The sequence below is a fragment of the Tupaia chinensis genome, unplaced genomic scaffold (genome assembly GCF_000334495.1).
Source record: "Tupaia chinensis unplaced genomic scaffold, TupChi_1.0 Scaffold143591_1, whole genome shotgun sequence".
Taxonomy (NCBI): Eukaryota; Metazoa; Chordata; class Mammalia; order Scandentia; family Tupaiidae; genus Tupaia; species Tupaia belangeri.
This window is the reverse complement of record NW_006203437.1, coordinates 1,447,034-1,462,383: the sequence shown is the minus strand read 5'-3', so window position 1 is coordinate 1,462,383 and position 15,350 is coordinate 1,447,034. Positions and strand designations below refer to the sequence as shown.

Here is a 15,350-nt window from a genome sequence, read left to right as displayed (position 1 = left end):
CCGGCCTCTGTCCCCCTACCCGTTACAGACCCAGTCCCCCCACCCGGTACAGACTTAGTCACACTAGCTGGTGACAGACTTAGTCACCCTAGCTGGTGACAGACTCAGTCACCCTACCTGGTACAGACTCAGTCACCCTACCTGGTACAGACTTAGTCACCCTACCCGGTAAAGACTCAGTCACCCTACCCGGTGACAGACTCAGTCACCCCACCCAGTACAGACTCAGTCACCCCACCCGGTACAGACTCAGTCACCCCACCCGGTACAGACTCAGTCACCCTACCCGGTACAGACTCAGTCACCCTACTCGGTACAGACTCAGTCACCCCACCCGGTACAGACTCAGTCACCCTACTCGGTACAGACTCAGTCACCCTACCCGGTACAGACTTAGTCACCCTACCTGGTACAGACTTAGTCACCCTACCCGGTGACAGACTTAGTCACCCTACCCGGTACAGACTCAGTCACCCTACCCAGTAAAGACTCAGTCACCCCACCGGGTACAGACTTAGTCATCCTACCCAGTACCGACTTAGTCATTCTACTTATTTAAAATATAATCAACCACAGGGTTTGGAGGACATAACTGCTCCTCTCCTCTCGCAAGGTACAGATGAGAGGCGAGCAAACCCAGACACAGCCTGCAGTTAGGTAACACCATGTCACGCAGCATGAGCCCATGTGTGGGTACAGATCATCACCTGCCAGAGGCGCTGGCCGCTCTGCCACCGTTGGGGTTCTTGTTCTCCACACTTCCATCTTCCACTGTGTTCTATTAAACAGAAAAGCTATGCATAGTTCATTCGCCTCAGCTGCTGTAGCACTCTTACAAACTACTGACTACCAGTACTGTTAAGTGTCTGCTCTGCGTGGAGCACAGCAGACCTGGAGACAGCTCAGTGGGTGCAATGCCCTTGAGGACACAGACTAGGAACAGGTGTCAGGCTGCGTCTGCACTGCCAGACAGTCACAAGGCAGAGACAGAGGGGTCGTGGATTCAACAAGACCCCATTTTTAGCCAAAACAAACAAGCAACTCAATCAATAAATAAAAGAGATTTTATTTTTAAAAAAGGATTATTAAGGGGAACCAGCAGTTAGCGTAGTAGCTATGTTGCTGGACTCCCACGTAGTCGACTGCGGTTCGTGTCCCAGACCCGGTGGCTTGAAACTCACGCCAGGCGCGTGTGCGTGTGTGCCCAAAATTCTGAGAGGAGAATGGAGGAGAAGGGATTGCGGCGTGACCCGCACCCTATAGCGAAAAACCTCCCCAAAAAAAAAAAAAAAAGGATTATTAAGATGCAAATATTTCAAAATTAAAAAAAAAAACCTCAAATGTGACAGCCTCCAGCTCTTAGCATTTCAGGTAAAGTAGCTCACCCTGTAAGGAACACTCATGGCTACCTGCCCCCCAGCCACGAGACCAGGACCCAACTGACAGCCAGTTCTGCTGGCGTGGAGGGGCCAGAATGCCACCTCCCATCCCTGCCCTGTGGGTCACTGCAGCATCCATGGGGACAGCCCTGCCTGCCTGCTCGAGCAAGCAGTATTGATCAACATTGCTCAGAGATTTCATGACATGGTGGACACATTTTAAAGTGATATCCAGAGGAGTAAATTCCCCTGACATGAAACCCTAGAAGCTTGTTCTGGGCACTGCACTTTAACAGCAGGAAGGCCCAGAGGACCCGCCCATGGATGGATGTGCTCCTGAGCTACTTCAAAGTGCTTGAAGATCACCTATGTCTTGTGATTTTGAAGAACTCACTGGATTTCATTGTGTTAACTTCAAACCTTGCTTGACATTAAAATCCTATTGAGGGCCACCTGATCACATAAAGCACTTCCCACAGGTAATTCAGAAGCACTTAGGGAAGATAAGTGACCTTCTAGTCCCACTGCAAACTTTAAGCTGTAGTACGATAGCATACATTTCCATGAATACCTTTGCAGATTCGGTTGCATGGGTGGGCATTACGATACTCTGAGATTTAAATGGCCCTGCATCAGCTGTGCTGTCATCGCCCGCAGTGGCAGTGAAGTCGTCACCCACGTCAGCTGTGGAGTCATCCCCTGCATCAGCTGTGACGTTATCGCCCACGTCAGCTGTGACATTACCCACAGCAGCTGTGACATCATCACCCTTGGCGGCAGTGAGGTCATCCCCCATGTCTGCCATGGTGTCATCACCCTCGATGGCAGCGAGGTCATCCCCCATGTCTGCTGTGGTGCCATCACCCATGTGGGCCATGACGTTGTCATCGACACTCGGTGTGGCCTTCTCTCCTGCAAGGTCGCCAGCAGTCCCCTGACTTTCCTCGGATTTTTCATGAGTGGTGGTAAAAGAGTCTGTCAAAAGTGAATTCTCTTCATTCTCATTTAATTCCAAGGAACTATAGTTTTCAGTGACTTCTTCGTTCAGATCTATTTTGAGACAGAGTAACAGCACTAAAACATCTGAATTAATAAAATAGAGACAGATTCTTTTGCTTTCCTTTAGACCAGGGCCATCCATAATCTTTTTCTTGCAAAATAAAATACAAAGAAAATCACACTTGAATAAACTTTTTTCAAAAGTAATCTATAAAAGAAAAATATGGGTATTCTTGATCTCATAAAGCATCTGACAGGCCTGCTACTTGGAGCGAAGGACATGTGAGCCATCAGGGTAACGAGGCAGGACAGCCACTCCGGAGAGCTCGAGCTCGTAGGTGGGCAGCCTGGTTGGCAGTGTCCTCCTCCCTGCACCTGAGCGGGGCTTGTCTGCAGAACGAGGATGCCAGCATTTCCCTGTGGGACCCCAGGGAGTGACAGGACGAAGAACTGATGCACTTCTGGAAGGGCCACCACAGAGATGCTGCCAGCCTCCGCGAGTGTCACCCCCCAGGCCAGTCACCCCATCTCAGTGTGCAAGGGGCGGCTTCTGCTGGGAAGGTGAAGTAGGTGGCTTGCACAGACCTGCTCCTGACGTTCTGACCTGCTGCACAGAGGCCAGGCATTTCTCCTGAGGGGTCGCTGGCTGTTGGCTGCAGTCACCCCTCTACCCAAATCTGCATCCCCTCTGCCCAGCACCTCCACTCTGCTGCCTTCACTGCAGCCACTTTCTGGGGACCTGCATCTAGATAGCCAGTCTCAATGCCCCTTCAGTGTCAGGTACACTTCTGCACCTTGGTCCATGGCTAGATTCCGTGGAGCTGTTGGTCTGAGAGTTCTGGGTAAGAACAAGGAGTCTGGACCACAGATTCCAGTCAGCCCCGTCTGACCTGGTGTCTCTGTGTCCCACATTCCATCTTTCTTGTCCACTGTGACGGAGTTGCACCCACAGTAAGCACATCATAAGCACATCCCATCCTGGTTCCGGGGGGCTATGTCTCAGCACTCCTCAGGCTGCGCATGGCAGCGCCGAGAGCGGAAAGCATGCCAGTGACCCGCCACTCACACTCCTGTGCAAAGCCCCTCCAGCTCTGAAGGCTGCCTCTGAGGCAACCCTCCGAGTGCCCACCTGAGGTTAGCACGCAGCCTGGGAGTCACCGCTTGTGCGGCTGTGCTGGGTCCACCTGCTGAGCCCTGCCCTGCAAGCCGCCCAGCCGAGCCTCCGCAGCACACAGGGTGACATCTGTCTGCTACATCTGTGCGTATCAGGGATGGGCTAGAGGTCAGAGGATGCCCCACATCTCCACACCACAGCCCATGGGACGGTAATTTCACAGCTTGGGGGGATCGAAGTACACACGGAGAACTGAATGGCGGGGACGACGGCGTGGGCAAACAAGTCCTTATTTTCTCTGAAACTGTACAGTCACACTCCTGGGATTCTAAACAACACAAGTTCACAAATACAACGAGACAGGCTGGTTAGAAGGGACCACCTGCTACTGGTGCTTGCTCCTCGGGTCCTGGCGAGAAGGAATCTTCAGAACTTTCTTTCAGGGGTGGTGACACACTTAACTCTGGATCCTATGTGGGACAAAATAAAGGATTTACCATGGTAAAGGTCAACACATGGGACCAGCATGTGGCATAGTGGTTAAGGCGCTGGACTCCCACATGGCTGAACGAGCTTCAAGTTCTGGACTTGGCAGCTTGAAAATCACACCAGGCACCTGTGCGTGTGTGCCCAGAATCCCAAGAAGAGAATGGAGGAGAAGGGACTGTGGCATGGCCATTCCTCCAGGGGTGATTTCTCATTTTCCCACTCTCTCTCTCTGTTCTCTATAGCACAATTTTGAAAAAAAGAACTAAAATATAGATAAGTTTACAAACATCATTGGAGATTTTGACACCCTTAGGCTGGCAATTGGACAATTAACTCAACGAAGACCAGTAAGCTAGAGAAGCTGTGGGTGTGTCACCAGCCATGCTGAATAACATGGGACCGCAGGGCTGCACATCTAGCCCTTTATTTCCAAGTGCAAGTGGAGATTTCACAGGATACACTTAGGCTGGGTCATAAAACAAGATACTTTTTACAAATTCTAAATGATATAAAATATGTTCTCTGGATCACTTAAAATGAGTTTATAATCAATTGAAAAGGAATACTTAGAGAAAATCTAAATATTTGAAAATAAAAATAATTCCTCACAAAATAACTAATTGGCCAAAAATGATATCGCGGGGAAATCAGAAAATCTATTTCAAGAAATGATCTTGAAAAAGGCATCGAAAAATGAGGCTGTTAAAGCAGGGCAAGAAAGGTTTTAGTAGAAAAGATGAAAGGCTTAAAGTCAATGAGGAATTTCAGGTTAAAAGATAAGCAAAATAGGGGCCGACAGGTAGTTTGGTAGTTAAGGGCACTGGATTCCCATATGGCTGACATGGTTCAAGTCCCGTCCCTGGTGGCTTGCTTTCTTGCTTTCCCTTTCTCTCTCTCTCTCTCTGGTCAAATTGAAAAAAAAAATAATAATAATAACAAATAGAATTAAATAAATAATTCTCTTTAAAAAAAGATAAGCAAATTAAACTCAAAGAAAGTAAAAGAAAAAATAATAAAGACTGAAAATCAGTAAAATTAGAAATAATATAGAAAATACTGTTGGTTCTTTGAAAAGTTTAATGAAACTACGTAATTCCTGTTGAGATCTAACAAGAAAGAAAGAAAACCCAAATCATATATATTAGAAATAAAAGATAAAATTCTTGTAAGTCCTATGGCCATTGAAGGGAGTGTCATGAACAACTGTAATTACAGATGCAGCAGATCTGAACAGATTCTTAACAGACACACACTACCAAACTGATAAAATCTGGATATGAAAACCTGTTTAAAAAGTTGATTTGAACGCCAAAGATGTCACTAGTCCCAGATAAATTTTCTGATGAATTCTCTCATTTAAGGAAAAAATGAAACCAAACTTCCGGTTTCATACCAAACTTTAGAAAATAAGAGGTACTCATTCAATTCCATATTCAAACTCGACGATGATGCTGTAAAAGTACAGAGCAATAGCTTCCTTCACTACAGATGGAGAAATCTCAACAAAGCATTAACCCAACGAGTAAAATAACGCTGACTACTCTGTCCTTAGCCATAAGTTACATCAGAGACACCAGGTAACATAAAGTCTTATAAACACAGATGGTGCCGTCGATTCAGAAGAGCAGCTTCGCCCCACGCTACTCTTTCGGGAACCGCCCTTACCACCACTGCTGTGCCACGCGGTAACCGGAAGGACTCACTCTCCCCTCCGTGGAGCTGGAAAGGGGTGAATGCACCCTAATGGCGGTGCTCTAGACGCAGTGGGGAACAGCAGATTCTTAAAAACAACATGATTTCCTCTTCGGTTGCAGAAGCACACACGTACCACACACACGCACAAATCCACTCTCGCTCATGACCACGCACAGCCTAGACCGAGGTCAGCTCTGCACAGCAGCCGTCCTCACCTCAGGATCGAGGTTTTCGGGGAGTGCTTTCTCCTCAGCTTCCCACCATGTGCGGTTGGGCCTTGGGGGGGAAGATGGCACAGACTCTAGCTCCTCACCAAAGGCAGCTTCTTCATTTTGCCTCTCTCCCTCCTCCCTGGGGCTGTTCTTTTTTAACATGCTCCTTGGCCGAGGTGAAGGTTTAAAGTGGTCATTTGTTTCAAAGCTGCAGTTGTTTTCTGCTGAAAAATGAAACAGGCTCAGGAGCAAGCACAGAAAATGTCTTTAACAACCCCCGGTGTCCCTAGGTCTCCTCCTGCGACCAGGCCCCTGGCACAGTCCCAGTGTCCCCAGGTCTCCCTCCTGCGTCCGAGCCCCTGGCACAGTCCCCAGGATGTCCTCCTGCGTCCGGGCCCCTGGGGCAGTCCCAGTGTCCCCAAGTCGCCCTCCTGCATCTGGGCCCTGTGGCGCAGCCCCAGTGTCCCCAGGACTCCCTCCTGCATTTGGGCCCCGTGGTGCAGCCCCAGGGTCCAGACAGAGCCCATGGCCTGCTCTGTATAGAGCTCTAGGACAACACAGAGAAACAACAGCTCAAAATAAAGACGTGAAAGTAGCCGCCATCCTGAGAGTAACTAGTGTCCTCTCTTCTTTCGTAGGCATGGGCGCATGAGCGGGCAGGAGCTGCTGGACCAAGACTTGAACCCTGGTCAGCCGTGTGGGACTCGCTTCCTCTGCACAGCACCTGACCTCGTGCCACAGGGCTGGCCTTGCTAGTCACTGCAGTTTCGTGAGGAGTTAACTCTTCCACCTTATGAACTCTCATTGTATTAAAACTTTTTTAAAAACAAAGAGAAACAAGACAAAACCTGTGTGTTTCTGCCTCTATAAGATGAAGAGGTTGAGTCACCTCACGGACGTCACTGAGCACCTGCCCACATGGCCCAGCTCAGAGTTGCGGCTAGGGCCTGCCCTGGAGCACAGCTCAGAGTTGCGGCTAGGGCCTGCCCCGGGGCCCAGCTCACAGAGACCCAGCTAGGGCCTGCCCCGGGGCCCCACAGACTATTTGCTCCAAACTAGCAGGACAGGGCCCAGGGAAGGGCTGCGATGGCCACAGCCATGTGGGCACACAATGAGCAGGGCAGGGCTGGGCGCCTCAAGCGGTGCCCTTCTCCCAGTGCCTGGCAGGCCTCTGACAGTCACTGGTGCTCCACATCCATGTCATCACTCCTAAGAGTGAACGAGAAGTGACAGGGCATGGCTCCAGCACTCAGAGCACTGTGAAGGAAGGGTTCTCACTGACAGGCGTGGTGCTTAAGTCCGACCTGCCATATGTATTTCTCATTGTTCTCAAACACACTCTTCTAAGCCTTAGACCTGGCCTAATTTACACCTTCCCCTCACTTACATATAAGTGAGTTATAAATGCTGCTGGAAGAACCCATACCAAACTGGTACCACGGTACACGTTCCCTTGCCGATCTTAGCCATGACCTAAATTCTGGCCAGTGTGCTACCTAAAATCCAAGAGCCACTCTAGTCTCACCCTCTGACTTCCCTACATCCAAACCTTGCCATCCCCTCTGACTCGGTGTCAGCTAAGCTTCCTCTGATCCATTCCAAGTGCCACATCCCGCAGGGCATGCCTCGCCGCCCCCCTAGACAGCAGCCCTAGTGATGCTCGTGAAGTGCAGGCCAGACCACGCCGCTTCTGGCGCAGACCTCCTCCTGGCCCTCACGGCCCGTCCCACAGTGCACAGACTGAGGGGCCTCGTCAGGCACCGGGCTTTAAGGACCCCTCCTGGCTGCTGGTGCCACCCAGTCTCCAGGACTTCTGTGCTCCCGAAATGCTGCGCTGAGACCTGGTGCCTAGAAAAAGGTGTTGAGTCAAATGCTTTTCATTATTTTGGTAGAAACAGATAATATGAGCTTCACCCTTCAAAACGGTGAGTGCAAAAACTAGTGTTGCTGTTGGTATGCAACCTGCAGCCCAACTCCAGAACTCGGCCTGCCTCCACATGGGGCTGGAGGGTGTGCCGCTCATCACTCGGCTGGAAATTGTTCCCATACACACTTACTCATTTAGATTTTTTTTCCTATTTTTTATTTTTAAAAAAATTTAAAGAATTTTTGTTTATCTAATTCCATTTATCATTACTATGATTATTATTTTTTTAATTTGTCCAAGTGAAGAAAGCATACCTCTGCGTCCAGGATCATACTGTGGTTGGCCATGTGGGAGTCCAGTGCCTTAACCACCACGTCACCTGCTAGCCCCTCACTTAAATTCTTAATGTGCCCTATAAGCTAAGCACTATCCCAGGACCATGAGCCTCTGCTTCTGCCCTTCACCCAAAGGCCTGGGGATAATGACTTTAATAGAGTTTAGCCCGAATTTTGCTTCCAGAAATAGTGTCAAGTTCTCAGGAAGAAAAAAAAAAACTAGACATTTAAAAAATGGTCAGTTTTCTACTCATATCTATAAATAAGATGACCTGCTTAGGACACGGTTTCATGCCACACATGAATGTCATATTGCACACAGGACCCCACAGAGCCGTTGGGCTCCTGCTGTCCTGCAGTCACCTTGAGGTTAGATGTGGTCACTCATTTTCACACACCACAGGTTTCTAAAAAGGTATCAACCAGGTGGACACTGCTCGTCTGAATCCCTGCCAGGAACCCCTAAGTACACCCCAACCTGACGCGGCATGTCTGCGGCCACCCTAAGCTCCTCATGCCCCGCCAGTGTGTCCACCCACTGCATCAGGAACATTTCAGCAGCTCAGCTCCATTTCACTGTGGCCCTCTTGCTAGAGTCACACAGAGTCAGTGTCAGGGCTGTCCCTGCTGTCCTGACATTGTCCTCATTCCTCATTCCTTTTTCTAAAATTTTTTTTGAGAGATTTTTGTTATAGGGTACTTGAGCTCGCCAGAGAGACAGGTAGTGAGGAATCACCCCCAGGAAGGATGGTCATCCCGCAATCCTGTCTCTTCCATTCTCTTCTCGGGATTTTGGGCACACACGCACACGTGCCTGGCGTGAGTTTGAAGACACCAAGTCTGAGACTTGAACCATGGTTGACTATGTGGGAGTCCAGCGAAGTAGCCATTATGCCATCTGCTGGTCTCCTTTGTTTCAAGGAGGGACAGAAAGGAGTGGCTCCCTGACAGCCACGGAGAGCAAGCTCCCTTGGATGTCACCAGCAGGAAACATGTCCCAGCCCTAAAGACAGGAAGCTTCATGTGGATGCGCATTTCCTACATGGGGTCCCTGCCGGCTACAGCTCTGCTCTACTGGGGCTCAGGGCTGTGGGGAGCATGGCAGCCTCTCCACGGAGAGTCAGGCTGAGAGCATGTGAGGACTGTCTCCTCTTACAGAAGGTCAGACTTTCCCCAGCAACAGCCACACCCCTCCCTCAAATGCACGCTGAGTGTCCTGGCATAGAAGTGGGTATGGAAATGACTTCTTTCATGTTCACTGCCTACAACATGAAGATATTTTGTGACTTAAATCTTAAACTTACAAGAAATGCAATTACAGTAGCTTAAATTACCTGAACGTGAGTTTTTGACGGAAAGAATTCTAGGTTTAGGTTTCACTTTAATTTTCTCTTTCTCAGGTTCTTGGTCTTTATTTTTAAATCCAGATGAGGAGCCCCTGGCCATGTCCTCCCATTCCTCAGCTGTCACCCCCACCTGGGTGTCAATGGCATGTGATGGTCCCCCTGTGGCAGGGTCCCCGCTCGAGTGCTCGGTTTTCAGAAAGGATGATCCTGGAGAATCTTTTTCTTCATCTTCTGATATTTGAAATTCATTCATTGTTTTTCTTAACTGAATTTTCATCTACTAGGGCATCAGAAAAATCACCTAAAGGAACTGGAAATATGAGGAAAAAGTGTTTTCAGTCATGTATTTTCAGTTGTCAAGGTCACGCGAATCGAAAACTGAGATGTGGCCCGGCCGCAGCGATGAAGATGGTGCGTAGGGCACTCCTGCCTGACAGTGGAGTCACGCGCTCCCAGCTGGACCAGGACACGCAGGATGTGCTCTTGCAGACCCGCAGACCCGCGGCCCGGACTGACTGGGATGCTGCGTTAAAGACTAGAACGCGGGGCCGGCAAGTGGCGTGGTGCATAGGGGCGCTGGATTCCCACATGGCCAACCACGGTTCGAGTCTCAGACCTGGTGGCTTGCTTTCTCACGTTCCCTCTCTCACTCTCTCTCTCTGTGTCTTTCTAATAAAATAAATAAATAAATAAATAAATAAAAATATTTAAAAAAGAAAAAAGACTAGAACGTGACTGCAGCAATGAGTAGGTGCCTGCTGATTTTACAAACAGACTTTGTACAGCTTTACAGTTAGAAAACCGCTGACTTCGGCAATTTCACTGGCATTCATGTGAGCCATTCAAAACACATTTCTCGCCTGCCTGCAGGGTGCTAGACTCTGTGATTGCTTGGAGGAAAGTTGTACAGAGGCCCCGAACACTAACATCGGTCAGGGTACATGTAAACTGGATTTTGGACCACCAAAATTTTTACAAACATCAGAGAAAATCAAGAACATGTTAAATGGGGGACCCCAGCAGATGGTGTAACGGTTTCATCGCTGGACACCCACGTAGTCAACTGCGGTTCAAGTCCCGGACCTGGCCTCTTAAACTCATGCTGGATTTGTGTGCATGCATGCCCAAGATCCTGAGAGAAGATTGGAGGAGAGGGACTGTGGTGTGGCCATGCCCCCTGGGGGTTGAGTTCTCGTTTTCTGTCTCTTTGTCTCTCTGGTGAGTGCATGCGCCCTATAGCAAAAATCTCCCATAAAAAAAAAAAAAAAAGAACGTGTTAAATGGCATTTAACTAGTAATTTGCTAATTAGATTTTTCATTAAAATTTTGTAACAAAAATTCCATCCACACCAAAATACTAAGTTTTACTAACACAAAAATAAAGAATGCTAACTTAATTGCACAGCAGAAATTTACCTATTGTTCTGATTATTTTATAAAGAACAATGTGTCGCCAGATTTTAAAGAATACAAGGCTCCAGTTCAAGCTTAGAATTCTGTGTGCTTACACCTGAAACTAAAATATTAGTATTTTTACATAACTAAAAGAAATCAAAGCAAAGCAGAATGTAGAACATGACAGTGAAGGCATGTTTTTTAAACTGACCTCTGATAGTGGCCCCACATATGATTTATCACCAGCGTGATGAAAGAGCTCCTGAGGTACACCGACCTCTCGCTCTGTGCTAACTAGTTACTCACTGGCTGGTGTGGTTACTAACCAGCCTAAGTTCATCCTGCAGGACAAGAAGAGGGGCTTTACCCTCGCCCTCACCTACTCTCTTCACAGGAGAACCTGTTACATGTTACTGCTGTCAAGTAACATGTATTTTCATGGAGGCATCAGAAACAGCCATGACTTGTTGGAAGTGAGTGGCTCTCTGCTCTTTCCAAAGTGGAACTCTAGGCTGTCGCAGCAGGGAGCCCTAAGAAAATGGCAGGACATCAGCCACATCAACGACTTACCTGGAGTTACAAATAGACCCTCTATGAAAATGTCTTTTCCACCCTGCAACTGGCACATGCAGGTGAGGCGGGTGCGGTTTTCCTCTTTAGCTCCTGCAGGGAGGAATGGTTGCTAACTTCCCTGTCATACTCCGTAAGTAGAAAAGGACCCAAGGAGATGATCTGATCAGCATCTTCATTCTCAGCAGGGCAAAACGGACTGTATAGCTCACACCTTCTAAGTCCACAGGGAGTATGGGGTTCCTCACCTGCGAGAGGTGAGCAAGTGCAGGGAAAAGCCCTGGAATTCAAAGAAGCCAGACACTGACAGACCTCCCACTGCCCAGTGCCCATGATCGATGACTCTTGGAATACGATCACACCTGACCTACCCCCAGTGCAGCTGCCCCTGTAGGCCTTTCGGCCATGGGGGTGGACTTCTTTCCTACTGAAAATCCTCACTTTCCTATTAAAACTTCCCTTTCCCTCCTTTACAAGTGTTTGTGGTTTTTCATCTTGTGCCTCAGGGGGGGTCTATAATCTCACAGATCCAACCCTAAGCTGAGGGTCCCAAACAGCACAGCTCAGCACTGCACTGTGACTGGTCCCTAGGAAGCTGATCCCTCCCGCCTGGAGTGTGGATTCCACCATGTGGGGCCCCCAGCCCTGAGCCGCCATCACTCATTTGTCCTGGGAGACCCTGAATCCCAGCATGTGCAGGTCCGACCTCGGCCTGCTCTAAAAGGATTCTGGGAACTTGGCCTTGGCAGCGCCTACGCGGACCTGGCACTGCTGGGGCCTGGCTCCTGGGCCAGGCGCCTGGGATGGGGATTGGGCTCCCCACGGTGGCAGTGAGCTGGCTTAGACAGGGCGGCCGCACCCCCTAAAGAGAGCCAGACAACCCTGCTCCCAGTGGCCCTTCCTCTGCGCCCACAGGCAGATCCGTTAGGAAAGGATTCGCCGCCCTTTACATGGGACTCAGGTTGCCCTGCCAGACAGGCGGGTCTGTTCCCAATGAATTCTCAGCCCCAGCTCCTGGACAAAGAATCCCCTGACCTTTGTACTACTCCAAAATGAGGACAAGGGGCCCGGCCAGCATGCGCCCCTCCGGCCACCAGGGGACGACTGAGCCCCACCTGAAAACCAGCCAGAACAAGGCCGGCTGAGATAAGACCGCACCCCAGGTCCTCCAGCAACCCTAATCTGGGGCCCTCCGCGTGGGAGCTCTGCTCCCCCCCTGCAATAGGCCGCCCCACCCCCTGCAATAGGCCGCCTCGCTTCACCCTGGGTGTCCCTCTTATGGCTCCTGAGCGAGAACCTGCTGCCAGTTGGGCCCTGGCACCCCGACCCCGCTGCTGGTCATACGGGGATCCCTGGGCCAGGGCCCTGTGCTTCGGACACTAGTCCCTGGGGCGAGCCTGTCCCTGGGGGGCGCCCCTGTTCCTGGGGAGAGCCCCTGTCCATGGAGGGCGCCTACCTGAAGGCTGAGAGGGCGCTGCACTCTGGCACCCGCCGCGGCCGGACAGTGCAGGGCGTCCCGAGGGGGCGAGCCAGGCGGGGTTAGGACAGGGCGGACAGCGCGCCCAGCGCCCTCCCCGCGCGTTCGAGCAGACGCCGCAGGAGTCGGGGCGCCCTGAGCGACCTCCCGCCCCGCCCGCCACTGGGAGCGCCCACCCCGGGCAGGAGCCGCTGGGCCGGCCGCGTAACCCGGGAACCCAGCCTCCAACACCGGGCGCAGGTGCTGCGAACTCCCGGCAGCCAGACTTCCGCTGCGGCGTCGCCAGGCAACCGCCACACGCAGAAAGTGACGTCACGCCTCGTGGTACCCAGCACCGCCCTCTGCCTTGTGTGTCGCTCACTCAGGAAGTGACAGCATGGTGTTCTTCTGTCGTCAGGGAGACAAGGAACGCCCACCTTGCTCCCGGCCCAGACCTGACATCCAGGGAGGAGGGCCCTGAAGCACCTGCTGGGACCGGCTGCGGTGCAGTGCTCACTGACATGTGCGTGTTGTGCTGCCGCCCGGCCTGCCAGAGCCATGCCTCCGTGCCTCGGGGGTGGGTGGCTCTTCTTGGGAACAAGGGGCAGATAAAGATGGACACCTTTCAGTGAAGTGATGGCCAGTCACAGGGTGAAGGTTATAGTGGCGTCCCACTCACAGGGGGAGGGTGACAATGACTGCTAGCGTCCAGTTTACTAGTGACAGCCAGCTGAGATGGCAGCCTGCAGCCGGCCTGGAGGGCAGAAGTCACAGAAAGTGTGTCTGAGCTACTCTTATGCCAAGAAGCCCCCAGACACCCGCCCAGGGTTTCAGGGGGTCCTCGTCAGCGTCTCCCTGACATTTCCAGTTTAGTTCCCTTTGTAATGTATCTAGACGATTCGGTTACAACAAAATCTGTCCTCAAGCTGGACCCTGCTAGTAGAGGAAGCCAGGTTAACCATGTTTACTGCTATAGGCAAACTTAATACTCCGTGCCAAAGAACAGAAAGAGGAGTGAAGACAGAAAGTAACATTTTCCCTTCTCCACTCTCCTCAGGGTTCAGACACACATGCACATGTGCCTGGAGTTCTTTTCAAGCCACCAGGTCTGGGACTCCCCGATGCGTGTCCCTCACTCTCCCCGCGACATGTGTCCCTTGCTCTCCCTGATGCACGTCCCTCACTCTCCCCACAATGCGTGTCCCTCGCTCCCCGCAGCAGAGCCATGTGTCCCTGTAGTAGTTTTACGCAGGGCACACTGAGCACGGTTTTATCTAGTGCATAGGTGGTACTACATTTTGTTGGATGAATGAACTCAGGAGTAAATAGATAGGATTCTGCTTTTTATTTTTTAATGTTTCCAGAGGGCTGTGTACTCACCAGAAAGAGACAAGAGAGATGGGAATCAGGAAAGCACCCTCCCCATGGGCATGGTCACGGCCCTTCTCCATTTCTTCCCTCTCGGGATGTTGGGCATGCACACATGTGTCCAGTGTGTTTTCAAGTCAGTGGGTCCAGCACTTGAGCCAAGTGGCCAGCCACATAGGATCCAGCTACCTTAAGCTCCAAGCCATTGACTGGCCCACTAAGTAACATTTTAAACTTAAAAATAGTTTTTGAGACATCATTTTACAAAAGAAAGACACAGATACTCTTTGATTCTGTTATTATTTTTAAATTGGTTTCAGAGTGTGTGCTCTTGCTGGAGAGAAAAAGAGAGACAGAGAGAGACAAAATGAGAATTCACTGGCAAGGGGGTGGCCACACTGCAACCCCCCTCCTCTTCTGGGGCCTTGGGCATATGTGCACATGCATCCAGCATGTTGTTCAAGCTGTTGGGTCCAGGACCCAAACACACCGGCAGCTGCGTGGGGTCCAGTCACCTCGACCACCACGCAACTGGCTGGCCCAACACTCCCTTGAGAAAAATGAAGAGCACAGCACAAACTCTTACTGCTTCTGTAACATTTGTTCCTTTTAGTTGCCAGAGGGTGTGTGCACTCGACAGAGAAGGGATGACAGAGAAGCACCCCGAGGGCGTGCTCACTCTGCAATTCCTTTGCTCTATTTCTCCATTTTGTCTGATTGTGGGCACGACGCACATGTGCCTGGTGTGCTTTTCAAGTTGCAAGGGCCAGGGGTGGACGCCCTATGGGGCTGGCTCCCATGCTGGGGCACTGCTCTGCACTGTGGGGTGGCCCTCGGGTCTCGTTTCCATGTTTCAGTTCACCTCACGTGTACCTTCATGTTTGATGCTCTTTCCGTGTATCAGTCTGCCTCCTTGGCCTTGTGCACTGTTCACTCACCCAGTTTTCTCAGTCAGTAACACCCTGGTCGGATTTTGGAACCCAGGCCCGGCCCCACAGCACAGTGCACAAAGGCTGTGCGTGGATAGCTGGGTCCCACACGGCCGGCCACAGTTCCCATCCTGCTCCACAGGCTCGAACAACATGCCTGGCACTTGCATGTGCCCAGGATCCTGACCACATGGAG

General features: G+C 50.9%; 1 protein-coding gene across 1 annotated transcript in view; it reads right to left on the bottom strand.

Moving 5' to 3' along the window:
• Window positions 1-13,128, bottom strand: part of MAP9 (microtubule associated protein 9) — a 24,743-nt gene extending 11,615 nt beyond the window's left edge. The window contains exons 1-7 of the mRNA XM_006164199.3: window positions 12,858-13,128; window positions 11,402-11,649; window positions 9,425-9,746; window positions 5,892-6,112; window positions 3,875-3,962; window positions 1,951-2,429; window positions 708-778 (exon numbers count right to left, since the gene is read on the bottom strand). Of these exons, the coding sequence (XP_006164261.2) occupies window positions 708-778; window positions 1,951-2,429; window positions 3,875-3,962; window positions 5,892-6,112; window positions 9,425-9,713 (1,148 nt within the window). The 5' untranslated portion in view covers window positions 9,714-9,746; window positions 11,402-11,649; window positions 12,858-13,128. The remainder of the gene's footprint in view (window positions 1-707; window positions 779-1,950; window positions 2,430-3,874; window positions 3,963-5,891; window positions 6,113-9,424; window positions 9,747-11,401; window positions 11,650-12,857) is intronic.
• Between the last annotated feature and the right edge of the window lie 2,222 nt (window positions 13,129-15,350).